Below are 25,881 nucleotides of genomic sequence, written 5' to 3' on the forward strand. Positions count from 1 at the left end.
ATTTAGGGGCGTTTTGAGTTTTCTGTAAACTGTCTATTCATGTTTTCTGCCAATTTTAGGGGGGTTGTCTTTTCTAGATTTCTAGACGCTTTTAATGTATTAGATTAGACCAGGGATTGGCAAACTGTTGCCTGTGGGATAAATTGGGCCCACTGCCTTTTAAATTTTTTTGTAAATAAAATTCTACTGGAACAGAGCTGCACTCACTGTCTGTGGTTGCTTTCTGCCACCACAGCAGAGCTGAACAGTTGCCACAGATACCCTCATGGTCTGCAAAGCTGAAAGTACTCACTACACAGCCCTTTACACAAACAGCCTGCTGATCCTGTGCTAGATTTTTGTGATGAGTTCCAAACATTTTCCCCAGTTTCTCATTTGTCTCTTGACTTTTCCTTTTTCTTTAAGTGCATTTTTAGCTTAAAGATAGTTTCTGGCCGGGCACGCTGTCTCACTCCTGTAATCCCAGCACTTTGGGAGGCCGAGGTGGGTGGATCACGAGGTCAGGAGCTTGAGACCATCTTGGTCAACATGGTGAAACCCCGTCTCTACTAAAATACAAAAAATTAGCCAGGTGTGGTTAGCTGGGCATGGTGGCACATGCCTGTAGTTCCAGCTACTTGGGAGGCTGAGGCGGGGGAACTGCCTGAACCCAGGAGGCGGAGGTTGCAGTGAGCTGAGATCGTGCCACTGCACTCCAGCCTGGGTACAGAGCAAGACTCCGTCTCAAAAAAAAAAAAAAAAAAAAAAAAGACAGTTTCTTGGACATCTTTTGATAGGGCTAAAGCTTGACTTCTGGAGGGTCTTGCTTCTCAAAAACCACCCTTTTTATATGCCAGTCTCTGAAGTTCAATGCCGCTTGTGTGTCTGGTTTTTTTTTTTTTTTTTTCTTTGAGACAGGGTCTTGCTCTGCTGCCCCGGCTGGAGTGCAGTGGTGTGATCACGGCTCACTGCAGCCTCGACCTCCTGTGCTCAAGCGATCCTCCAGATCCTCCCGCCTCAGCCTCCTCAGTAGCTGGAACTACAGGCGCATGCCACCAAGTCAGGCTAATTTAAAATTTTTTTTTGTAGAGACGGGGTTTCCCTGTGTTACCCAGGCTGGTCTCGAACTTCTGGGCTCAAGTGATCCGCCCTTCTCGGCTTCCCAAAGTGGTGGAAATACAGGCATGAGCCACCGTGCCCGGCCTGTTGCTTGAATTTCATTCCAGTGCTAAAAGGAAATGCATGAAAAGACAGACTTAAACCAAAACTATGTAGACATTGATGGAGAATTTAGCACTTGGATACTTGGATTCTTACTGCTGAGATTTCAATGGTTTGAGACGTGAAGATTGAAGCTGGGGGTATGATGATGCCCGTGTTACAGATGAGGACACTGAGGCTCAGACAGTCGTGCAGCCTGCTGGCCTGCGGGGACGGGGACAACGCTGCGGGACGGCGCCTGGCGCTGGGTCGGCCACTCCCAGCCGGTGACCTTGGCCACTCCCAGCCGGTGATCTTGGCTGTGAAGCGAGATCCAGAGAGGGGAGGGGGCCCAAGGACCCAGCCGAGTGCGGGCATGGCGGAGCTGAGCGTGGGTCCCAAGGGAGTCCCCGACGTTCTGCGGCCCCCCAACGCCCGGCCTCTGGAGGCCGTAGGGGCTCCCCGGCCTCTCGCCCCCAGTGCAGCCCGGGCGCACTGCAGTCGCTCCGCGCCATACTTGCCGTGGGCACCAGGGGGCGGTGCGGCACCAGGCATGGCGGCGCGCGAGGCCGGGCTCCGGAAGGGGAGGGGGGAGGAGGGGAGGGGAGGGGAGGGGGGCGGAAGGGAGGGGGGCGGAGGGGAGGGGGGCGGAGGGGAGGGGGGCGGAGGGAAGGGGAGGACAGCGAGGGGAGAGGAAGGAGAAAGAGGGGAGGAGAGGGGAGAGTAAAAGAAAGGGGAAGGCGGCGAGAGGAGGGGAGAGGAGGGGTTGGAGTAGGAGGGGAGGGGACGGAGGAGGAGGGGAGGGGAAGGAGGAGAAGGGGAAGAGGAGCGGGGGGCCTCGGGACTGCCGCAGGCCCCTCTCGGTTGCGCCTTTCGGAGGGGCTGGGCAGCGCGTGCCCTGCTGCCCAGCCCCGGGCTGTGCGTCTGCTCTGAGCTGCGCCAACACCGCCTGGCTTACTCCCCTACCCCTCCCCGGGACCCAGCCCTTGCCCCAGCCCCGTCCCTCCTCCCTTGACCCCTCCTCAGTACCCCAGCTTATGTCCCCTCTCCAGCACCCAGTCCGTGTCTCACCTCCAGACCCCAGCTCGCATCGCCAGCCTCAGACCGCACCCATTGACCACAGCCTGTGCCCCTCCCTCCCCAGTCGCACCACCTTCCCAACCCCAATCCCTCCCTCCTGAGTTCCCCTCCGAGCTTCATTTTCTTGCCTGGAGCTGTGGGCTTGGAGCCAGACTCTCAGGGTTTGAGCTGAGCCTGCCACTGGCCTCGGTGTGGAACGGAAAGCCCACCACCGAGCTGGCTTCAAACCCTCCAGGGCTCCTGTCACCTTAAAATAGAATCCCCAGGAGGCCTTCCGCTCACATGAATGCCCTGCCGCCCAGCTGACACCGCGGCTCCCCTCTCCCCTCCTCTCCTCTTGCAGCGGGCACAGCAGCCTTCCTGCTATCCACAAGGCCTTAGGGTTGTGCCTGCCTCATGCCCCAGCGCGTGTGGCTCCCTTGCCTGGAAAGCCCTTCCCTGGCAATGCTCCTCCACCTCTCCTGATGGCCCCAAATTCTCTCTCCCCACGATGGACCAAAATTCTCTCTCCCCCGGCTGGACCAAGTAGTTCCAATTCCTGCCTGGATGTTTCTGTTCCACTCCCCCATTTATTCCTTCCCTGTTCCCCCTAGAACTTCAGGGCAGCACCCCCCCCCCCCCCAGTCTCTGTCTCCACTGGACCTCCCTCCAGCACTGACAGGGCTGCCTGGCACGTGGCAGGGACTCAGTGACATGGGAGTGGAGGGTGACCTCAGTCTGGGACTATACCACTCAGGCAAGTGGACTCTGGATGACGAGGCATGGAACCTGGCCTTCTCTGGGACGCTGGCCTGTTGGTTGTGACCTTGGCCTAAGCCTTTGGGGAGGGGACACGGGTCAGCTTACAGCTCCCTGCTCTTGCTCACATTTGCTGAGCACTTGCTCTGTGCTAAGGGCTTTTCTTGAATCATCTCCTGGAATCTCATAATAATCCCAATAATGTATCTCCTTTTTTGGATGAAGAAACCAAGCTTCAGAGAGATTAAGCTACCTGCCCAAGGTTACATAGCTAAAAGTAGAGGCTGAGTTTGAACCCAGAGAGACAAGCTGCTCCTCTCCTGAGACAATGGGTACATGAGCCGAGAAGCCCCCACAAACTTCACAGTGATTCCGTCAGTGAACAGCTGGGGAAACTGAGGCCTGTTGCCCAAGCATCACAGCTAAATGGAGGCAGAGCTGGGGCTCTGAGCCCCAAGGTGAAGGGAAGAATGTGTTTCTTCACAGCGTGTCTCCAGAAGCCCCAGGAGTGACTAGCTGGCCGGCCCCAAACCCCACTGACCTCAGTTTCCCCTTGGAGGATAGCCCCATCCATGGTCTCTGGCTCTTAGGGTCTCTGAATTCATTCACATCTTGAAAGTTGCAGTTGGGAGTCTCAGGTCTGGTGGCAGGAAAGTGAGGAGACAGTCATGGAATCGGGGTTGGGGGTGGTGCGGGAGGATTGTTTGTTCCCTCAGAGAATCTCTAGTGTATGTGTCCCTTGTCAGCTGAGCAAGACAGGGGCTCACCACACCAGGTGGGCTCAAGCCCACCTCAAGCAGAGGTGGCTCAGGTGGCAAACTCAGGTGCTGGGGAGCAGGGCAGGACACCAGAGGGGCATGGGATTGGGAGAGTGGGGATTGTGACCTCTGGTTTGAAGGGGCATCTGCAGACAACCCTGTGCAGAGCCAGGGCTCACATTGCCATAGCCAGTGCCACAGACTGTTGAAGAGATGCCGAAAGCCAAAACATCTTTGACGTGAAGACTCCCAATGTTGTAGAGTTGGCAACGGATTCAAATTTTCAAAGCTATACAAGTAAAACAAACTAGTTCTAAGGGCTGAATTCAGCTGGAATGGCTGTTTCTGCTCAAATCCAGCTCTGCTTGTTGTTCGGAACCTCAGTTTCCTGATCCCTTAAATAAGCCTAACAGTTCCTCCTGGTGGAGGATCATGTGGGCCAATAAGTAATAATAAAGCGGCTGTGCACAGACGAGTGGTATCATTAGTCCCCACCACAGCAGAGGGAGCGGCTCCAGCAGGCTTGAAGCAGCCTCCTCCGAGCACACATGGTGTAAAATATAGATTATTCCTGCCACAGACCAGGCCCTGCCTGAGAGGTACCTGCTGAAATCCTGACCTCCCCCTTCTCCCGTGCTGGTCCTTAAACAGCCCCCATTCCTACTGGTCTCTTGGCCTTTGCACTTGCAGTCCCCTCCTCTGGGAGCACCTCCCCAGACTGTCGTGTGGCTGGCTGCATTTTTCCATTCAGGCCTCAGCTTAAATGTTACCTCCTCGGAGAAGCACTTGCTCGGTCACTCCACCCTGCTTAACTCTGCCTCCCGCATGATGCTTTGGATCTCTGCCTCCCGCGTGATGCTTCGGATCCCTGCCTGCCTAGGACCGTGGGTCTCCCCGCCCAAGTGTGTGCTCCATCTGTGCAGCCCTTCCTCTTCCTGCTCACCCAGACCCCAGCTCAGGGCCCTGGTTCACATGATGGGTTCTCAAGGAATGAATGAATGGATGGATGGATGGATGGATGGATGGATGGATGGATGGGCTGGCTGGGATTGAGGCTGTTCTTTCCAGGGGATCCAATTAGAGGAAAGTCCCTGAGTGCAGCAACTGCCCAGCCCTCCCCAGCAGGGAGACGAGGTCCATCTGGAGGCTTTGTTTAAAAATGCTGAAATCAGGCCGCTCAGCTGTGCTACCACGGTGGACACAGCCCTCCTGAGGGCTGCAGCCTGTCTTGCCCAGTTTTGCTGGGCTCTGCAAAAAGAAGTGTGGATTTAGGACTGGTAGATCCTCTGGCTGAGAGACCCTGAGGCCCCGCTCTTCCATGAATGCTGTGAGGGTTGGAACTTGCCCAAGGTCACAGTGAGGTTGGGACCAGGGCTGAGGGAACAGTGGGGCAGGGACAGGCTCAGCACACAGTGGCAGTGTGAGGGTCTGGGTGGGAGGGGGCACAGGGCCTTCTGTCCTCTTTGTGGTGAGGTGACAGACGGCTGATTGAGCCCTCCTCCTGCCTTAGCTGGGGCCACACCCCTCCCAGGACTGTCTCTCCAGGCCACCTTGCACATGGCCACCAGAGGGCGACGTCTTAAACAAAATTGCTCCTGCTTACAATCCTGCAATGGCTGCCTGGCCTCAGGACAGTTGAGCCTCCAGCCAGGTGCGTGAGGCCGCTCGGGGCCCCAGACCTTGCCCCGCTGCACAAGGGCCAGCACGCCGCTGCCTCCGACCTTCGCCCTGTGCCTCATCTTTGCCCAGCATCCCTCCAGGACTGGGTTCACAGGTTGCCATGGTCCACAACCCTTCCCTGGCCTGCCCCCACCCCAGGCAGGTCAGAAGCTCTGCAGCCCTGCTGTCCCTGTGGGCTGGGCAGGGGTTCAGGCTGGAGGAGGAGGAACGGGAGGATGGGAGACTCTTGGAAGAGCAGCTTCCTCCTTGGCTGTGTGGCTGAGGCTGCGTATTTGATGTTTAAGAGGAGTGTTACCACAAAGCTACTCTCATCAATGCTGCCACACTCCCTGTCCACCTAGTCAAAAAGACAAAGTGAATGTAGGATGAATGAACAAATGAGTGAATGAGCACATTCTGCCCCATCTCTTCTCTTTCCCTCACGCCTCACATACGGCCTGTGAGGAAACCCTGCCACCTCCACCTCCAAAATACACCCAGAATCTGACCTCCCGCTCCGGCTCTGTTCACACCATGGTGTGGGCCACCTGCCCCGCCTCTCCTGAGCTGTTGCCGCAGCCTCCTTGCTGGCCTTGCTGCTTCTGCTCCTGCCCCATAGCAGCCAGAGGGACCCCCCTCCTAAACCCAAAGTCAGGTCCCGTCCCTCCCTCCTCTGTTCCACGCACTCCATGACCTGCTCAGAGGAAACAGTCCAACAACGGCCTAGAGGCCTGCACGGAGTGCCGGGGACATCTCTGCCTCATGGTTCCCTTTCCTGGTGCACAGTCCGCTTCCACCACACCCAGCTCCTTACCAGCCCCGGAACATGCCAGTGACAGCCCTGGCCCTGGGCCTCTGCACATGCTGTTCCAGATGCTGTTCTCCCATCCTGCCCACCCCTTCACTTCCTTTGGGTCTCTGCCCAAGTCTCCCGGAAGCCTTCCCTGACTGCCCTGTGATAAAAGAAAAACTTTAGTTGAATTAAATTTAAAGGAGTTTAATTGAGCAATGAACAATTCGGGAATCGGGCAGCCCCCAGAATCACAGAAGAGTCACAGAGACTCCAGTGCAGACACACGGCGGAAGAAGATTTATAGATGAAAACAGGAAAATGACGTACAGAAATCGGCAGTCAGGTAAAGAAACAGCTGGATTGGTTATAGGTTGGCGTTTGCCTTATTTGAACACAGTTTTTCCAATTTTGTCTACCTATTAAGTTAGGTTACAGTTCATCCACAAGGACTAACATATAGAAGTATGAAGTCCTTCTCAGGCCATTTTTAGTTTGCTTTAACACCTGTCATGCTCTACCTGTGGCTTTTCTCCTGACTGTGTATTGTCGCCAAGCATGCTGTATTTCCATTTGTCCGTGGCCAGCCTCTTCCGTTAGGCAGGAGCTCCACCCTTTACCCTGTTTCCAGGACAGTGCTGCACACGTGATAGATGCTCAGTGTTTGCTGGCTGGATGTGTCCATGCCAGGTGGGGCAGAGGGGCCTGTGGGGCTGCCTCCTCCTGCCTGCGTGTGTGGGGCAGGAGTGCTGGAGTCAGGCTGGGCCCCACTCCCGTGTCTCCTCTGGGTGTGTTTGGTGGCGGCCAAGCACTGTGTTTGTTTAGGCAGCAGGCTTGCTCTGAGTTGGAAGGAGAGGTTGCGTGGTGCAGAGTGCCCCCATTACTGGCCGCCCTTGGTGACAGCCAGTGCCGCTGCCATTCCTGAGTGCATGGGGTGGGCCTGTCACAATATTTGTTTAACAGGCGACGGCACACTAAGCCAGGCAGCAAACACAGCACTGCCAAGGGGAAGCCTCCTGTGCCGCTGGGATCCTTTGCCATGCTAGCAACATGCTGCCCTTCTCCTGTGTCTGGCCTGACCGCCCGGGGCCCAGCCTGGCCAGGCTGCATGTGTCCCTCATGGTTCTGCCTCCTGGTTTCCTTCCAGCCCAGGGCCACCTGTGCTCATCCCTGCCTTCCATCTTCTTGGGCCCTTTTGAATTTGTGGGCCCTGGCCCCCAAAGCCTGAAGTCAGCCCAGCTCTCCCAGAATCCCAGCTCCTGAATGCTGCAGCAAGGACACCCTGCCACGCAGGGCCCTCAGGCTTGGGGCCACCTGGTAGCCCCAGGCTTCCCGCCTCTCAGAGCAGGATGAGGGTGGGTAGGACCTGCTCTGGTCAGGGCTGTGGAAGGGCCAGGTGCTGGGACACAGGAATCCAGCTGTCTATTTGAACTTCTCTTGCTTGTCTCTCTGGCCCATCTATGTCTGAACATCTGTCTGACCACCTGGCTCCTCCCATCTGTCTGCCTGTCCCTTCTGTCTATGTGCCTGCCTGTCTGTCTGCTTGGGTGTCCCCATGTACCAGACCCTGGGCTGGACCTGTACACAGACTTGCCCATTGAATACATCCAGCATCCCCATTTCACAGATGTGGTACGTGAGGCCCAGCATGTCACAAGGTGCTGGGATCCACTGCTTATCCAATGCAGTCTTGGGGCCCCAACCTGCAGACCCCATCACACTGATGGCCGCTCTCTTCCCTTTCTCTGCACCTCACTGTGCTCCTGCCACCCCTCGCCCCATTGCCTTGCCCCCATCTGGAACCTTGTCCCTTCTCTGGGCTGCCCCCCTTAGTCATGCCCCAAACCTGCAGAAACTGCCTCACCCAGCCACTCTAGCCTGGTGTGACTCCCCCACCTCACACTCCCACAGCTCAGTGAGTCTGAAACACACAATTTAGCGCTTAATTATATACTCTGCTCACTAATTATTTTGTGCCTTATCTCCTCAACTCGCATGAGCTCCTCCAGGCAGAGCCAGCTCTTGCTCTGGCTCTGGGCTTGGCACAGACCTCCTTGTAGGCTACCTGGGCAGGGGGTGGCCACGCCCTTAGCCTGCAGTAGGGCTGAGAGCACCTACTGGCCACAGGTATGGAAGGAAGGCAGCCTTTCGATTGGTGTTACACATATTTCTCTAGTTGTGGGGGCTCAGGGATAAGGCAGGATTCAACAATGCCCCATCCCCTTGCCCTCCTGGAGCACATGACTTCCCCCTTCAACAAATAAGCTCATCCTTACCAGTGCTAGGATGGAAACATCTGGAGGCTGGCACAGGGCCTGCCCACATCTGTACTTCCATCTTGACTGTGCTGATTTCCTCAAAGGCCACAGCCAAGCCAGCAGCTGGGCCTTCAGATGCTGCCCGCAAAATATCCCTGTTTTTTGTTTTTTGAGATGGGGTCTCACTCTGTCGCCCAGGCTGGAATGCAGTGGTGTGAGCACGACTCTGCAGCCTCCAACTCCTGGTCTTAAGTGATCCTCCCACCTCAGCCACCCAAGTAGCTGGGACCACAGGTGCACACCACTATGCTGGCTAATTTTTTTTTTAATGTTTTGTAGAGACAGGGCCTCCCTATGTTGCCCAGACTGCTCTCAAACTCCTGGGCTCAAGCAATCCTCCTGCCTTGGCCTCCCAAAGTGCTGGGATCACAGGCATGAGCCACTGCATCTGGTCAATATGCTTGTTTTGAATTATGCATGCCACCAGCTGCCCTACAGTGGCGTCACCTCTCACCTGGACCACAGCAGCAGCCTCCTCATGGCCTCCTTGCCTTCCCCAGGCCACCAGCCATCAAGTCTCTACCCAGGGAACAGAGGAAGTATCACCCCCACCCAAACCCTGTCCACACAGAAGAAGTGTGCGTCTATGCCACCTTATGAGGCCCCACATGCACGGAGGGCCCCACTACACTCCAACCCTCTCACACTGACAGCGGCTCTGGTCTCCCTGCTGTCCTGGAACATACCAAGCTCCCAGCTACCCTGGAGTTCTTTCCTGGAGAGAGAGAGAGATTGAGAGGGAGATTGAGAGAGAGGAGAGAGAGATTTATCTTACGAAATTGGCTCACACGACTGTGGAGGCTGAGAAACCCAAAGTCTGTCAAGTAGGCCCGGGGAAGAGTTGCCGTCGTAGCTCAAGTCCGAAGGCCGTCTGCTGAAAGAATTCTCTCTTTGGCAGTGATCAGTCTTGGTTCTATTGAGGCCTTTGACTGATCAGATGAGGCCACCTACATGATGGAGGGTAATCTGCTTTATTCAAGGTCCATTGACTTAAATATTTTTTCCATCTAAAAAATACATTCGTGAAAATGTCTAGACCGGAGTTTGACCTGAAACTGGGCAGCGTGGCCTGGCCAAGTTGATGCACAAGATGAGGCATCACAGAGGCCTTCCTAATTGGACAGCATCTGTGGGGGTGCTCGGACCCCCCCCTCCACTGCCCCATCCGCCAGGAGCCAGCATGCGCAGCTGCAAAGAGCTGCCTCAACTGAGGTCACTCCCCTCCCTATGAGTAACCGGTGCAGCTCCCCTGGGGCCCTCTGGAGGGCCATCGATCTTCAGAATCTCTGCCTGCATTGCTGGGGCTTCTGTTGCAGCTGATCACAGCTCCCCCCGGGCCCTGCCTCCTCTTGCCCTTTCTGTTCACAGTATCAACCCAAGAGCCCTCCCTAAGTAACATCCTGCACGTTCACCTCCATCTCAGGGTCTCTTCCCAACCCTAGCCTGCAATGGGACCACCTTCATAGCCGGCTTTCTTCTTCATTGTGTTCTGTACCTGACATTTCTTCTCTCACCTGGCTGGCTGTGTGTCGTGGGTCTTCTGCCCTGGGACATGGGCTCTGTGGGGCAGTGGCATGTCAGAGTACCCCTGCCATGCCCTTGGCACCTCTGTCACATGCTACAGGAAGGGAAAGATAAACTAGCAGGTGTCTGCTCTCAGGCTCTGGTCGAGATGCAGGCTGTACTTCTGGGATGCCTAGGGAAGCAGGACCCTTGGGCAGGACCCTGGTCACAGGACTCGGATCTGCAGCAGGCCTGCATCTACACACATGATAAAATGACATAAAATTCAACATGCGTCTTGTATCAATGTCAATGTCCTGGTTTCAGTATTGAATAGCTACATAAGATGTTACCATTGGGGGAGACTGGATGAAGACATCAAAGGACTTCTTTATATTATCATTGCAACTTCCTATAAATCTGTGGTTATTTCAAAATTTAAAAATTAAGCAAAGAAGGTTAGGATGCAAAATTATATTCTTTATTTTGATTGCATCCCTATGTATTCATAAAAATAATGATCAAGAGAGTCAAAAGAATTGTATTTAGAATTTTTTTAAGTTAATGGTGAAGGTATTGTTTTTGTTATTTATAATTTTATTCACCTTTCTAATAAATAATTATTAAATTTGGGGGAAAACTAGTTCTATGTGATATAAATATATATGAGAGTCTGTGAACACTCACTCATTCATTCTATAAATATTTATTGAGTACAATAACAACAGAAAGCTTTGAACATCTTCAGCAATTTTCAGCAGTTTCCTGACCTGGGAGGCAACGGTAACATCCTACTTCCCTGAAAGCTGGCAGTAAACCCCAAGTCCCAACTTTTGATGTTCCAACCCTTCCAATGGTTGTATAAACCCCTGACTCCCTGCCCTAAACCTTTTTCCATTGGGGGCCTCGTAAGGTGGCACCTAGCCCCACTAACACGGCGTGTGTGTGTGTGTGCACCTGCACCTGCACCTGCACGGGAGTCAGCTAGAAAGCACAAAGGCGAATGTGTCACTCCTCTTGCGTGGGACCATGAATGGCCTCTGTTTGCCCTCTAGTTCTCTGGCCAGGAACTCAGAGATGTCCCTCCCTGTCCAATCTCATCTCCTGCCACTCTCCATACCTCCTCCCCAGCAGCTCCGCTCCAGGACATTGATAACTGTGAATAGAAGACAGTTGTTGAGAGATTTCACCGCAATCTGAATGACCACTAACTTTCTATCTCCCCACAAGACTGTGAGCCCCTTGAGGATGGAGGCTTAGTTGTATTTTTCTTGGTACCACTAGAAATCAGCATTGAAGTTGGCAAAAAGTAGGGATCAGGGATTTTTCTTTCTTAAATTCATGAGTGAATGCTGTCTCCCCGGTCAAACTGTTTTCAGAGGATTGAGATAAGGAGGCTTTTGTCTGCAGGTTCCCATCTCCAGAGCAGAGGCTCCGCATGATGTCTTCAAAGCCAGATTGGATCCCTACCCTGGTCTGGGGTGTGAGCTAGAGCCTCGGCCCTCACCAACAGATGCTATAGCAAGGGCTCTGGGCAGGGAGGCATCAAACCCCAGGTGCTCGGGGGGGACTCTGCTCCCCTCCATTCTTTCTAGAAATGTACCAGGACCCCTTTCCTGTGCTGGGTGCTAAGGATACAGCAGCAAACAAAATGGGCTGTCCCTCTGTCATCACGGGCACAATATTCAGCCAGGCTCTTTGCCTCAGTGTCCCCAAGTGTTAACTGGAGACAGTAGCCCTTATATTTTATGGTTGCTGCAAAGGTAAAATGAGTTAGAAGACAGCAAGGGCTTAGAACGGTGCCTGGCACATAGTAAGCGCTAAATGAATCTGGCTATTATTAGATCATGGAGCTTATTATTAGATCACGGGTGAGTCAGAGGATAGACAATCAGGGAGTAACTAGGACCATCTTAGAGCGAGCTAAGTGCCTCAGGCGAGATAACGCAGAGGTGGGAGACAGAGTGGGTGGGGAGGGGAGCCGCCATACAGTGGCCAAGACCAGCTTTGCCCAAGTGGTGGCAACCGCATGACCACAGGAACGATGGCGTGAGCCCCATGGCAACCTGGAGGAAGGGTGTGCTGGGCAGGGGAGGGTGGTGCAAAGACCCTAAGAAAGACAGTCTGGCCCATTGGCCAGCATGGCTGGAGTGTGGGGACAGGGCAGGGGTGTGCGGGGGAGACTGGAGTCCCAGGAGAGGCCAGGTTGCAGGGCATTGAGGGCCAGAGGAGGCACCTGGGCCTGTTCCCTTCCCAACCCTCAGGATGGCCCACCCATTACCCACAGCTACACATGAACGTCCTTTGGCGCTGGCCTCCAGGGTGGGGAAACCAGGTTCCTGCAGAGAGGGGCAGATCTGAGTGTCCCCCGCCCTTGCCTGGGTGCACTCAGGGTCAGGCCTCGTGCCCGCAGAGCCCATCCCATGCCTCATTACCCCCGGCTGGCTGAGGCCCACCCTGGGCTCCTGGTGGGTGCGGGCACTTCTGTGAGCTCCACCACTGTGTCTGTGAGCCCAACCCCGAGCAGCCCCCTTCAGCTTCTGGGGCCTGCAAGGAAGAGGAAGGCCAGGGTAGAGGGAATGGAGAGAGACTGTTCCATGTGGAGGGTGAGCCACCTTCTGCGGTGGAGGCCAGGAGCAACGATATGCTCTGAGCCTGGTCTGGGGCCCCTCCCCCACTTCCCACCTCCCAGCTCTTCCCTCCTAGAGACACCTTCTTTGTCTGCAGAGGCCACTGCTCTGATTCTGTTGTTGCTAGGTGATGGGAACTGTGGGGAGCAAAGAGTGGGGAACTGGGCAGGGTCTGGCGGGGCTGTAGTGGTGGGAGCTGGAGCATGCAGGCTCGTGGAGCACACAGACACCTACACTCAGCTCCGCAGGCACGTGGGGACACGGACCCACCCCCACAGCAGACACCCCTACAGAGCACTCATGGCCCCCACAGAAATACACCCACACTCATCACAGCAAACCAAAACAATCACACTCCGGTACACAAACACACACACCCCCGCACCAATCCAGGCAGACACAAAGCTCACGGCGACAGGCAGATCTGATTCACACAGACAGAGGTACAGGTGCCTCCCGACACCACCCTCTCTTGGTCACGTGCCAGCACTCGGAGGGAGGAAAGTGCCTCACCAGGCTGAGATGCCCAAGGGACCCCCCAGGGAGGGAAAGCAGGACACACACGGACAGTTGCTTCCAGCCCTGTCCACACCCTCGTGCCCACCAGGTATGCCGCTCACCCCCACCCCACCTGGACCTTGGTGTCACCTAGGATTGCAGAGGCCGCCTTCAGCCCAGAGCCTGGGGCCTTGCCCACTGCCTCACCTCCCGGGGTGGGGCATGCTGGTCCTTTCTCCTTCCCTTTCTTTGCTCATGTGTGCCTGCCTTTAGCAAACACCCACTGGGTGTGTGGGTACACTGCAGCCTTTAAAGAGAAGAGAAACACATGAGGCTCACAGCAGGAGGCCCTGCCTAGTTTCCAGGGGACACGGAGCAAGGTGGCTGTGTAGAGCTGGGGAGCATCCCAGGCCTGTGCCAAGGTTCCAAGGACAAAAAGGGCGAGGAGGCCCAGTGCGGGGTGGTGGGGGAGCGGCTAGCCAGGGCCAACAGTGAGCCTCGTGCCTGGGCAGGAGTAGCCTTTAAATGCAGTGGGGGAACCACGGACAGCATCTAAGTAGGGGCGTGCCGTTGAGTCCTGGGGGTGCAGGGGTGTCTAGAGGGGAAGCTGGGAAGCAGGGGCCACAGCTTTCTGACTGGTGGCTGAGTGTGGGGAAGACAGGAGGGGCAGGTGTGAGATGCACAGCAGGCACAGCTGTGTGCTGGGGCGTGGTGGGCTGTGGTGAGAGAGAGGAGCAGGTCTTCTCCCCCCGTGTTCAGAGCAGATCCAAACTCTTCTCCCATTCCTTCCTCCGCCGTGCATCCTCAGCACCCCTCAGCACTGGCCTGTGTGGGCAGCGTGAGCACAGAGAGCAGGAGCTTGCCCTCAGAGGCTTCAGGGGGTCGCTTGCACCCACTGGTATGGTCAGCATCATGTTCGACCAAAGGGAGGAAGGTGGCTGTGACCAGAGCGAGGGGGGCTCCTGATGCAGCTGGGGAGTCAGGCTCGAGTGTATGCTGTGCATGTTCTCTGCCTCTCTTTCTGGGGGGCAGGCAAGTCTCCAGAGCCTGGAGGACAAGTTAGCCTTGCGAAGGATAGCGGAGGACCCGGCCCAGGGGTCCCCAAAATGGAGCACCAACCCTCCATGCAGGCCAAGCCACTGGTGAATATGCTGCAAAAAATATGCTGGAACTTCTGTGAATACCACAGGGTGTGAGAAGAAAACATTAGAACTTCTATTTTGTACCTGTGTTACTTCACAACAAGAAAGAAATCAGCTTGATCAATGCCTACTGTAAAGACGGCACCGCCCTCCGGAGGCCCTCTCTCAGCCCTGGTGCTGGGACAGCCGCATCCCCTCGCGGCAGGGGGAGGCCTGAAGCATAGAGGGGCCCACACAGGTCTATTCTGTTTCAGTGAATTGCCTGGGTAAGTGGATTTGTGGATTATAGTCTCTGGTTTTAATTAAACTAACCCTAACAAAATGAGCAAGTGGCTTAAGAAGTTTCATGTGAAGGAAATGTGTTTTGAAGATAATGGAAGCAAGAGCTTAGAACAAGAAATGGTAACTCGGCACTTTTCTTCACTCCTGGAAGGAGCCACTCACGGTGCACAGTACTAGGTAAATACAGCATCTATGGAATCGGCCCTGATGAGGAGTCGGACACAGAAATTACAACTCACGGAGAAGCCTGCTTGAAATGTGGTTTTACATCCACGGCCGTGAACACAGGCCCCACCTGGAAGACACCCCAGGGGGAGTAACAGGAGAAAAAGCAAGTGGCAGGACACAGTGTGCTTTATATCCCATTTATGAGAAAAACAAAATCGAGTTATGATATGTGTTAACACATGCACGGGACCTGGAGGCACGCGCATTACGCCAGCTTCTCTTTGAAGGGAGGCCGGCACTGTCACCATTGTGTGTCTCGGCTGATTTGAGTTATTACAGTGATTATGCACACAGTTACAGTGAGAGAAATGATAAGGAATTTTTAAGCATCTAGGGTTTTTAAACCTTTTATTTTGAAATAATTTTAGATTTACTGAAGAACTGAAAGGTGGTGCAGAGAATTCCTGTCCCGTATGTTAACACATCACGTAACCGGGGTATAACTGTCAGAACTAAGGAATAACTGTTGCTATGCCACCATCAACTAGAGTTCAGATGTCTCCAGCATTTCCACTGATGTCCTTTTTCTGTTTCAGGAAATAATCCAGGATCCATTTTGTGTGGTCATCTTGTCTCCCTGGTCCCCTCCAGCCTTTCCTCATCTTTTGTGACCTGGTCACTCTGGAAGGGCGCTGGCCGGTTAGTCCACAGGATGGGCCTCCCCTGGGGCTTTTCTGATGCTTCCTTATGATGGCACTGGCATCCTGAGGGGGAGGACCACAGAGAGGAGGTGCCCCTCATCACACCACATGGGGGTCTATGCACCAGCGCCACTGCTTTCCAGGGCCCTTCACCTCCATCACAGGTGGAGGCGGCGTCTGCCAGGATTCTCCACTGTCCGTCGAGTTGTATCTGGAGTTTGAGCAGGGGAAGGTTTCACAGGGCAGGGATCAGGAGACAGGGAGAGAGGCAGCCAGGCCAGGTCACAGGAGACCTTGACCGTGGCATGTGAAGAGTGCTAGGCAGATGCGGTGAGGTCAGCTGTAAAGTTCTAAAGTCTCAGTGGTGTCTTTGGGAGAGGGTTGCCGGGGCAAGGGAGGAAGCTGGGGTCCAGCCAGGCAAGAGTAGTGTTGTCAGGTGATGGGGAGGAAGACAATTCAAGGGCAAGGGAGGAGGTGAGACCCAGAGGGATCGGCGTCAGGCACCCCACGCAGTGCTTCTCTCACTTGGAGAAGCAGAAAGTCGAGGCTTAGAAGGTGCATGGCCCTACCTCTTCTGAGGTGCCCCTGCGGGCTGTCTACAGACCAGGCAGCACACGCCTGATAGCAGCTGCATAAGGAAAAGCAGGAGCCAGCTCGTGCACAGTGGACTCAAGTGTGTGCTGGGCATGTTCTCTGCCTCGCCATCCCTGTGCAACAGATGAAGGTACAGGGGGCCAGGGATGGGAGGACACTGGCCCAGGTGGCAGTTGTGGTGGAGGGCCCTCGAGCCCGAGCCTTTTCCCCAGATCCTGCAGGCCCTGTGCCAAGGCAGCCAAGCTGCCTCCTCTGTCCTGGGCCTCCAACCCCTCCAGCCCCCTGCCCACTTAAAAGTAGGGGAGCCTTAGCTACTCAGGAGGCTGAGGCACGAGAATCACATGAATCCGGGAGGCGGAGGTTGCAGTGAGCCGAGGTCACGCCGCTGTACTCCAGCCTGGGTGACAGAATGAGACTTTGTCTCAAAAAAAAAAAAAAAAGTAGGGAAGTCTTTTGGCCCAGGTGGGGATGGCGTGAACAGGAGGGGAGCTCTGTTCTAGGTGCCTGGGTGACAAACCACTCCAAGCCTAGAGGCCTAAAACAGCAGCCATTTTCTCCTGCTCTCTAAGTCTGTAGGTCAGGAATTCAGCCAGAGTGCATCAGGGTGCTTCCCCTCTGTTCCACATGTCCCAGAAAGCTGGGGAGACTGAAGGCTGGGTGGTGACCCTGGTGACTCAGGCTACTGGGGGCTGCAGGGACCTAGAGGCTTCCTCACACCCAAGCCTGGCACCAGGGCTTGAGTGAAAGCTGACATAGCCTCTCTGGGTGGCTCGGCCCTCCTCACAGCACGGCAGGCCGGGCTCCGGAGAAGCATCCTGAGGACCAGTGTTCCTAGGGACCTCATTCTTCTGACCTCATTCCTACAACATTTTGTCACTGCAAAGGAAATCACCAAGGCCAGGTCAGGTTCAAGGCCAGGGGCATGGGGGTGGGGAAGTTAGAGGCCACCCTTTGGCAGGGACAAGACAAGGTCAATGCCATGGTCTGTTTGTCCCTAAAGCTTGTGTTGAAATGTGGTGGTGGTGGTAGGTGGGGCCTAGCGGGGGGTGTTTATGTCATGAGGTCTTCCCTCATGAGTGGTTGGTGCTGTTCTAGGCCGTGAGCAAGTTCTCACTCTGGTGAGGCTGGATGAGTTCTCATGGGAATAAGTTAGTTCCCTCGAGAGCGGGTGGTTATAAAGCCAGACACCTCTCAGTTTACCACCCTTCACACTTGCCCACTTTCTCTGTGACCCTGGCCATGTTATGAAGCTGCATGACAGCCCTCAACAGAAGCCAGGGCCATGTCCTCGAACTTCCTAGTCTGCACAATGGCGAGCTAAAGGACCCTCTTTTCTCTATCAATGATCCAGCCTCAGGTACTCTTTCGTAGCAGCACAAAACGGACTAAGACAGTCACATTGCAAAAGAGTCTGCAGGATGGGAGGTGCTGTGTGGTCGCCTCTGGAAATGTGATCTGCCCCATGGTCCTTCAGCCCTGTGTCTGGTGTGACCCTGGAGGTCCCTGCACCCAGCGCCACAAAGCTACCGCATCTCCCCTACACCCACCACCACTGTGCAGTGCTGGTCTAATCCATTACTTTGTGCTCCAGCCTTGGTTTCCCCATTCAGTTCCCCACAGTGACCTAAAGGCCAGACCCTGCCCCTGGCTGGGTCTCTGTATTCAACTAGGGACATGCAAACTCCTACCCCCTGAGAGGGTGACCTCAGAATCTGTTCCCCAAGTTCCAGTTCCAGTTTGCCCCTGGCCTGCCACACTGCCTGGAACTGGCTGCCTCTCCTCCATGAGGCTCAGCCTCTCGGAGGCCACCCGCAGGCCTGGCAGTGAGTGCTTCCCTGCATTTTTTATGGAGGATGCCTCTTTTGCCTCCCCCTTGTCCCAGCCTGCACAGCGCCCTCCCTCTCCATACCCCCATGCCACCCTTGGCTGAAACTGGGTGGACAGGCCAGCCCTAGGCTTATGCCCCACTCTGACACCTCACTAGGCTCTGTCTCAGCCCTGAACCCAGGCCTGCCAAATTCTATTTCGGTTTGCATATAGTGTGTTTGAGAGCATCTCTTTGTGCAGATTTTTTAGTGGTCGTTCCAGGTATTAGATCATACATATATAACTTATCACAGTTAGCTGATGTTGACATTTTATCAGTTGGGGTGAAGTGGAGAAACCTAAGTCCTTCACATTCCCTGTTCTCTCCCCCTGTATAACAATTCTCTTTAATATTTCCTCTACATACATTGGCAATCACATCATTCAGTGTTATAATTTTTGCTCCAATTGTCAAGCATAATTTAGAAAACTCAAGAGATGAGGTCTATTGTATCTATCTATATTTTGTTGACTGTGTTCTTCCTTCCTTACACTTTGAGATTCCTTCTTTTGTCATTTGTTTGGCAAACTTCCTTTAATCACTCCATTTGGGTAGGTCTGCTGGTGACAAAGTCTCTGTTTTTTTTTTCTTCTGAAGATGTCTTGATTTCCTCTTGATTTCTGAAGGGTATTTTCACTGGATGTAAGATTCTGGGCTGAGAGTTCTTTTCTTTCAGCTCTTGAAAATTGCTGTGCCACTTCCTTTTGGTCTCCATGGTTTCAGTGAGAAATCTGCTGTCATTAAAATGGTTTTCCCTCACAGGTAAGATGCTGTTTCTTTTTTTTCTCTCTCTGTCGCCCAGGCTGGAGTGCAGTGGCACGATCTCGGCTTACTGCAACTTCCGCCTCCTGGGTTCAAGCGATTCTCCTGCTTCAGCCTCCCTAGTGGCTGGGACTACAGGCGCATGGCACCATGCCCGGCTAATTTTTTGTATTTTTAGTAGAGATGGGGTTTCACCGTGTTAGCCAGGATGGTCTTGATCTCCCGACCTCATGATCTGCCTGCCTTAGCCTCCCAAAGTGTTGGGATTACAGGCATGAGCCACCACGCCCAGCCTGTTTCTTTTTTTTTTTTGAGGTGGAGTCTCTCTCTGTCGCCCAGGCTGGAGGGCAGTGGTGCGATCTTGGCTCACTGCAACCTCTGCCTCTTAGGTTCAAATGATTCTCTTGCCTCAGCCTCCCTAGTAGCTGGGATTACAGGCATGCACCATCACACCTGGCTAATTTTTGTATTTTTAATAGAGACGGGGTTTTGCCATGTTGGCCAGACTGGTCTTGAACTCCTGACCTCAAGTGATCTGCCCTCCTCGGCCTCCCAAAGTGCTGGGATTACAGGCGTGAGCCATGGTGCCTGGCCAAGATGTTGTTTCTTTCTTGCCACTTTCAAGATTTTTGTCTTTGTCTTTAGTTTTCTGAAGTCTCAATAGAAGTTGTCTTGGCATAGGTTTGCTTTAATTGATGCCATCTGGGGTTTGCTCAGGTTCTTGAATCTGTAAATTTATGTCTTTTGACAAATTTAGGAAATTTCTAACCATTATTTCCTTGAAAATCTTTTCAGCTCCACCCTCATCTTTCTTTCTTTCTGGATCTCTCATGACACGAATGCTAGGCCTTTTGTTATAGAAAGACCAAAATATAGACCAAAATGTATATAGGCCAAAATATACATACCCGAGATTCTGCTCATTTTTATCGAAGTCTATTTTTTGCTTTGTTGTTCAAATTGAGTAATTTCTATTATTTTATCTTTAGGTTCACTGACTCTTCCCTCCAGCCTCTCTGTTCTGGCATTGAGCCATCCACTGAGTTAATTTTGGCTGTTGCGTTTTCAACCCTGAGTTCCCATTTTGTTCCTCTTTGTGGCTTGTTTCTCTGCAGAGATTTTCTATTTTCTCACTTGATTCCATTGTGTTTGCCGTTGAGCATTTTTGTGATGGTGGCTTCAAACTGTTCAGATGATGCTGCCGTTGGTGTCATCCTGGGTTAGTCTCTGCATCTCTTCTCCTCAGGGTTGGTGTTTTCCTGGATCCTGGTGTGGAGTGATTTGTGATTGAAGCCTGGATATTGGGGGTTATGTGGTGGGGCTCCTGGCCTTATTTAAACCTCTGTCTCAACAGCCTCCTTTGAGGCCCGGCTGTGGTGGACTTCCCCGCCCCCAGCTGGGCTTCTCCAATACCTTCCCAAGGAGGGGTGGCACCTCAGTCAGTACATCTGGGTGAGGGTGGAGGTCTAGGCTCCCTCCTCAGTCTCTGCTGGCCAGGGTGGTGTGGGGACTCGTCTTTTCCTGTGTGGTCTGATGGCGTAGGTCAGTTATCTTCTAAAGTTTTCCAGAATGCCCCTTGCCTGGCTAGAGGGAGTGGGTTTTTCTGGGGGATTGTTTTCTGAGCCTGTTGGTGTTTCTAGGTTGCAGACCCTCTAGTACCCAGTTTGGCAAACATGAAGCAAAAAGATGGAACTCACCACCATGCTGTTGCCAGGTCCTGAGGCTCCCGGCTGGTGCTTCTCTGCACCTGTTAGGGCCTTCTTGTATTCATTCTACACAGAATACCTATGACTTTCAGCTGTATATGGTGGGGGGAAAAAAGAAAAAGTACCTTGACTTCTTCCATCTTTCTGGTTGCAGAAGTTCCAGTGGGTAAAGCGCTTTGAAATTGCACACATACACCATCCTCTACCCCAGCCTCCTTCAAGATTCCGAGCTGTGCACTGCTGCTATTCATACTGTTTGTCTGCTCTGATTGTCCAATTCTTGTGAAAAGTCTAAACGTGACCTTGGGTGATACCCTGGGGTGCATAGAGCAGAAAGCCAAGCTCTAATGAGAGGTTCCTTGGATCTCAGAGGGTGGGCAGGGTCTGGAGGCAGGGCAGCTGGGATGGGGCTGGGCTGAGGTCTGGAGAGGCCTGGGTCCAGGCCAGAGGAAAGCCAGTCCTTGAATCCACCAACACCCACAGCCAATCCATGCTACTTCTACGCATTCATGAGTTGTCCTCTAAAACTCTTCTTCCCAATTTCCTCCAAAACCCTCCATTTCATCTAGGCCAGGGTCCGCCCTATGCCCCTTTGCTGTGCTCATGGAAACTTCTTTTTTTTCTTAACTTCAAAGACAAGCGAGCTCATGGAAACCTCTCCATCGTTGGCCAGGATCTATAGGAAAACCCTCCTCTTCTTCTATATGCAAAGGCTCCACGGCTCCTGGTTCACCTGCACCTCTCCAGACCACCATGGTGCCTGCAGCTCTGAGGGCATTTTAAATCATCACAGAACAACAAGCATATAAGCATCATGAGTGCCTCTGGACCTCTGACGTGCCTTGTGGAGGCCTGCCAGGCCCACATTTTAATTTACATGAACTCGATGCCCTCTTTGACAGGGAGAGAGCTGCTTCTTTATTTGTTAGCCTTTCCCCTGGACCTGCTAGATCTGGACCATCCCCAGGAAAGGAAGGTCACACTACAAAGATAAATATGAACAAAATGAGTTAATTAAGAAGGAGTTAGTCTGAAATTCAATATTCCTAAGAGCCCAAGCCCTTCAGTTCTAAGGGAATTTTTCTCCCCTGTAAAATAGAACTGTTGGGTACAATGAGATTCCATTGTATATGGTCTCACTTAGAATTTCTGTCTCATTTCACATATGCAAACACTGAGGCTCTGTGAGGTGAGAGATTTGCTGCACTAGGCCCTGAAAGGCACAGCCAGTGAGCATTCAGCCCAGGGTACATCTGCTGGCTTCACAGTTGCCCTGCTATTCTGTGGTCCAATGTGGCTGCTCTAGCTCCAGTCATCATGTCTGCATTCTTGCCAGTGGGAAGGGCAAAGCATGACCTTTCTTTTTAAGAACACGTTTGAAGTTGCACACATCATTTCTGCTCATGTTTCACTGGCCAGCATTTAAACGGATGGGCGTACCTAGCTGCAGGGAAGGCTGTAGTCTTCATTCTGGGATGAAGTGTACCCAGCTAAAAGTCTAGAGTTTTATTTCTATGAGAGAAGTTGAGCATGGATACTGGGGGACAATGAACCATTTCCACTTCATCTTCTAATAAATGTGACAAGTGCAATGCTTATCATATGTTGTGTATTGACTCAATTCAGAACACACTGGGCATCTACCCCATATAAGGCCTTGGCTTCAGCTCAATGGGAGATACACATATGTGTGAGACCAAAGGGCACAGAGAGGCCAGAAAAGAGAACAAGTGACATTTATTGAAGACTTGTCATGTCCTGGGCCAGGAGCTTTGCATACATCATTGTTTTTAATCTTTACAACTCAGTAAATCTGCAGAAACTGAGTTGTGCATCTGCAGAAACTGAGTTTCAGAGAAACGAAGTGTGTCTTAGGTCTGTTTTCCAGGGAAACAAACTGTGAGATGAAGATTTGCATTCAGGAAGTTTATTAGGGAGTAGGCTAAGGCTCGACACTGGTGAGGGAGTGAGGGAAGGAGGACTGGGCAGAGGGAGAAGTTGATTGCGGGCAACAGAAGCCTCAGCCATTCCTACCTGAATGGCCCTTCAGAGTGGTTCTTAACTTCTAATTAAGGGGCCAGGACTCTGTACCCCCTCATCAGCCAGACATTGGATGTGGGATGCCTACCAAAGCCCCCTTCCTCCCCAGGAGGGGTATGACCTTGGGCGAAGTGGCTGCTGCTATCCAAGGGCACTGCCTAGGGACGCAGCTGCCAGGCTTCAGCCTTCAACACTCCCAAATACCTTGGTCCAGAAGGAGGGGTCTGGGCTGCAAAGGACAGTGTCTTCTAGAAAATGACACAATCAAGGTCACATAGCTTGGGGTTCAGAGCTGAGATTCCAGTTTAGTTTTGTCTTCAGAGTACATGTGACTCTTCATGTTCCTTGCTGCCTCCCAGGCAACTGCCCAGGGGCAGATGGGGCTGGCAGAGGAGGAGCCTGGAGGCTGGACCCTCCTCTGGCACATTGCCCCTGAGGATGGTTCAAGACAAGGTCCTCCTTCACAGCTCCGGGGCCCTATCTCACCCTCCTCTTCACTCTGCTCAGTGTGCTCCGGCCACACTGCGCTCTTCACTGCTCCTCTGATAGCCCACGCTCTCTCCAGATGCAGGTATGTCCACGCGCAGCTCCTTTCCCTGGGAGCACACCTCCTCCAGCATTCACACATGGGCTGCTCCCTGTCACTTGAGTCCCACTGAAATGTCACCTTCCCGGATCACCCTTTCGACATTGTCTCCCTGCCTCAGTCCCTGTGGTCCCTAGTAACTGTCATGCTAGCCCCCAGCATTTCAGAGCCCCTCTCTAAAATGATCTTCTTTCATTAGATTTCATGTGCACACTCCGTCCCCGCTAGCACATGAGCTCTGTGAGGGCAGCGATCTTGTCTGTCCTGCTCACCACGATCTCCCCAGCACCTAGCCCAGTGCCTGGCACATAGTAGGTGTTCAATAAATATGAGTTAGATAATGGAATGAATAAATAAATGCATGAAAAAGATATAAATCATCCTAATCCAGGGCAGAAAGAACTTGGGCCTGCGAGGGATGGCCCAGAGCTGGGTGGGGGGGGGGTGTTTGAAGGGAGTGATTCCTTCCTTCCAGCTGCCCCAAGGAGATAGAGCAGTGTCAGCCTCAGTTTGCCCAGCTGTAATCAAGGGGATGGGGCTGGCTTCCCACCTCCTAGGAAGTCAGCCCCATCTGGGGTTCTTCCTTGGGTGGTGTGTGCAGTGGGGCAGCGTGTCAATGTGGTTTCTCCTGACGCCTCTCTCTCCTTGGCTTGCAGGTGGCTGTCTCCTCCTCCTGGGTCTTCACCTTGTCATTCCCCTTTGTGCATCTGTGTCCAGATCTCTTCTTACAAGAACACCAGTTATATTGGGTTATGAGCCACTGGTTTTAACTTAAGTACCTTCTTTATTGACTCTGCAGGAGTCCCCCTGATCTGCAAGGGTGTGCTCCAAGACCCCCAGTGGATGTTGGAGACCGTGGGTAGTACTGAACTTTTCCCACACGTACAAACCTATGATAAAGTTTAATTTATGAATTAGGCACAGTGAGAGATTAACAATAGCAACCACGAATACAATAGAGCAATAATCAGGACATACTGTCATAAGGGTTATGGGAGTGTGGCTTCTCTTACTCCAAACGCCCGATTGTGCCGCACTCACTCTTTCTGTGAGGCTGTGAGATGACACAATGCCTTTGTGAGTGAGTGAGACACGGGCACTGCGACATAGTGTCAGGCTGCTGCCGACCTTCTGATGATACGTACGTCAGAGGGAGGGTCACCTGCTGTGGTTACCCTGGGCCATTGAGCCATGATGACACTGCAGGCTGGATGTCAGGAGCAGACGATGCTGATGACTCACAGGTGGGGGAGTTGCAGGTACAGCATAAAGACGCTGGACAGGGGGATGATTCACACCCAAGCTGGATGGGGCTGCACTCAGTGGGATTTTTCAGTCTACTCCGAATGGTGTGCAATTTAAAACTTATGAATTGTTTGTTTCTGGAATTTTCTTTCTTCCTTTTTTTTTCCTTTTTGTTTGAGACAGGGTCTTGCTCTGTCACCCAGGCTTAAGTGATCCTCCTGGGCTCAAGCAATACTCCCGCCTCTGTCTTCTGAGTAGCTGGGACCACAGGCACACGCCACCACGCTGGGCTAGTTTTTAGATTTTAAACTTTTTGTAGAGATGGGGTCTCACAGCCCAGGCTGTGGCATTTTCCATTTAATGTTTTCAGACATGATTGACTGTAGGTAACTATCAGAAAGCAAAACAGCAGAGAAGTGGGAACTACTGCATCTCCAAGTGCAGTCCCATTCTGAGGTACTGGGCATAGAGTTCAGTGTGTAAATTTGGGGGCCACCATGCAGCCTGCGAGATGGGGTGCCAGACCATCCCCAAGACTGGGAAAAGCAGGAAGCCCTGGCACTTCCCACGTATTTATTTATTTGGAGGATCTTGGCATACTAAAAAATAAATGCATGTCTCAATGGTTTTAAGAAATTGGCCTATATTTTAAGTGGTTACTTTAACAAGTTAGTACTTTAAACAAATAACACACCACAATTGTACAAATCACAAGATAATTGCAATATTATTAACAAAAGTGTTCATTTAGTGCATTGTCTGGTCTGGCCATGGGACATAACTTTTCAGTTTTGTGATGAGCGGCTTTGTCTTTTAATCTTATCATGCATCTCCACATTCAGGGATGAAATATTTAAACTTCTGCTCACCTCCTTTTCTGCAGCTTGAGAAGCCTCTGCCTGGGTGCGCAGCCCCACAGCCCAGCCTCTGTGGAGTGGGAGGGGAGCCAGGCCCCGCTTGGGTAGCATTGCCATGGCAACCTCTCCCCACGCCGCTCCTCGCTGAGACCCGGGCATCTGTGGCCATGGCGACTGGGCCCGCCACTGGCACATCTGCATAGCAACCAGAGAGGGTGCCGAGCGCAGCTGGGCCCCGCTCAGGAAAGCAGGTACACTCAAAGCTTTTATCAGTCATTAAGGAGAAGCTGGGAGCCTCTATGGGGAGAAAGGACAAAGGATGCAGACAAAAGACTTGGAACCGCAAGTGGCTAATAAATCTATGACAAGTGCCCAACATTACCAGCGATCATAGAAATGCAAATGCAAACAACAATAAGATACTTAAAGAAAAACAACAACAACTAGTGCAATTGGCAAGAGATGAGGCACAAAAGAGATAGGACCCAGTGTTGGGGGGGTTGTAGGGAATGGGTACTCTAACACCCTGCTGGTCTGAGTGCACATTCGTGGAACATTTCTGAGAAGGCAATTTGCAATCTGTATCAAAAGCCTTTAAAATGCACATACCTTTTGAACCAACAATTCTAGTTGTAGTAATTTATTCCAGGGTAATAATTAAGTGAGTAAAGATTCAGCTCCAAGTGTGTTCCCTGTAGGGGCAATTACAATAGCAAAAACTTTGAAACAACCATGATCTGAAAAAAAAAAAAGAATTGATTAAGTCATCTATTTTGCA

At 52.7% G+C, this 25,881-nt stretch overlaps 1 protein-coding gene across 22 annotated transcripts in view; it reads left to right on the forward strand.

Moving 5' to 3' along the window:
* The first annotated feature begins 11,894 nt into the window (after window positions 1–11,894).
* The window catches only part of LOC129058437 (uncharacterized), a 29,561-nt gene continuing 15,574 nt past the window's right edge, over window positions 11,895–25,881 (forward strand). The window contains exons 1-6 of one of the 22 annotated variants that reach the window (XR_008523530.2): window positions 11,937–12,102; window positions 13,143–13,262; window positions 15,342–15,444; window positions 16,049–16,170; window positions 16,827–16,941; window positions 21,011–21,976. Coding sequence is in view for 2 of the 22 variants with exons in the window: in XM_054551302.2 (XP_054407277.2) it covers window positions 12,449–13,262; window positions 15,342–15,444; window positions 21,011–21,158 (1,065 nt within the window). In the remaining 20 variants the exon portion in view is untranslated. The other 21 variants (XR_010139121.1, XR_008523528.2, XR_008523529.2 and 18 more) reach the window with 21 other exon arrangements.

This window comes from Pongo abelii, chromosome 2 (assembly GCF_028885655.2).
Source record: "Pongo abelii isolate AG06213 chromosome 2, NHGRI_mPonAbe1-v2.0_pri, whole genome shotgun sequence".
Classification (NCBI taxonomy): domain Eukaryota; kingdom Metazoa; phylum Chordata; class Mammalia; order Primates; family Hominidae; genus Pongo; species Pongo abelii.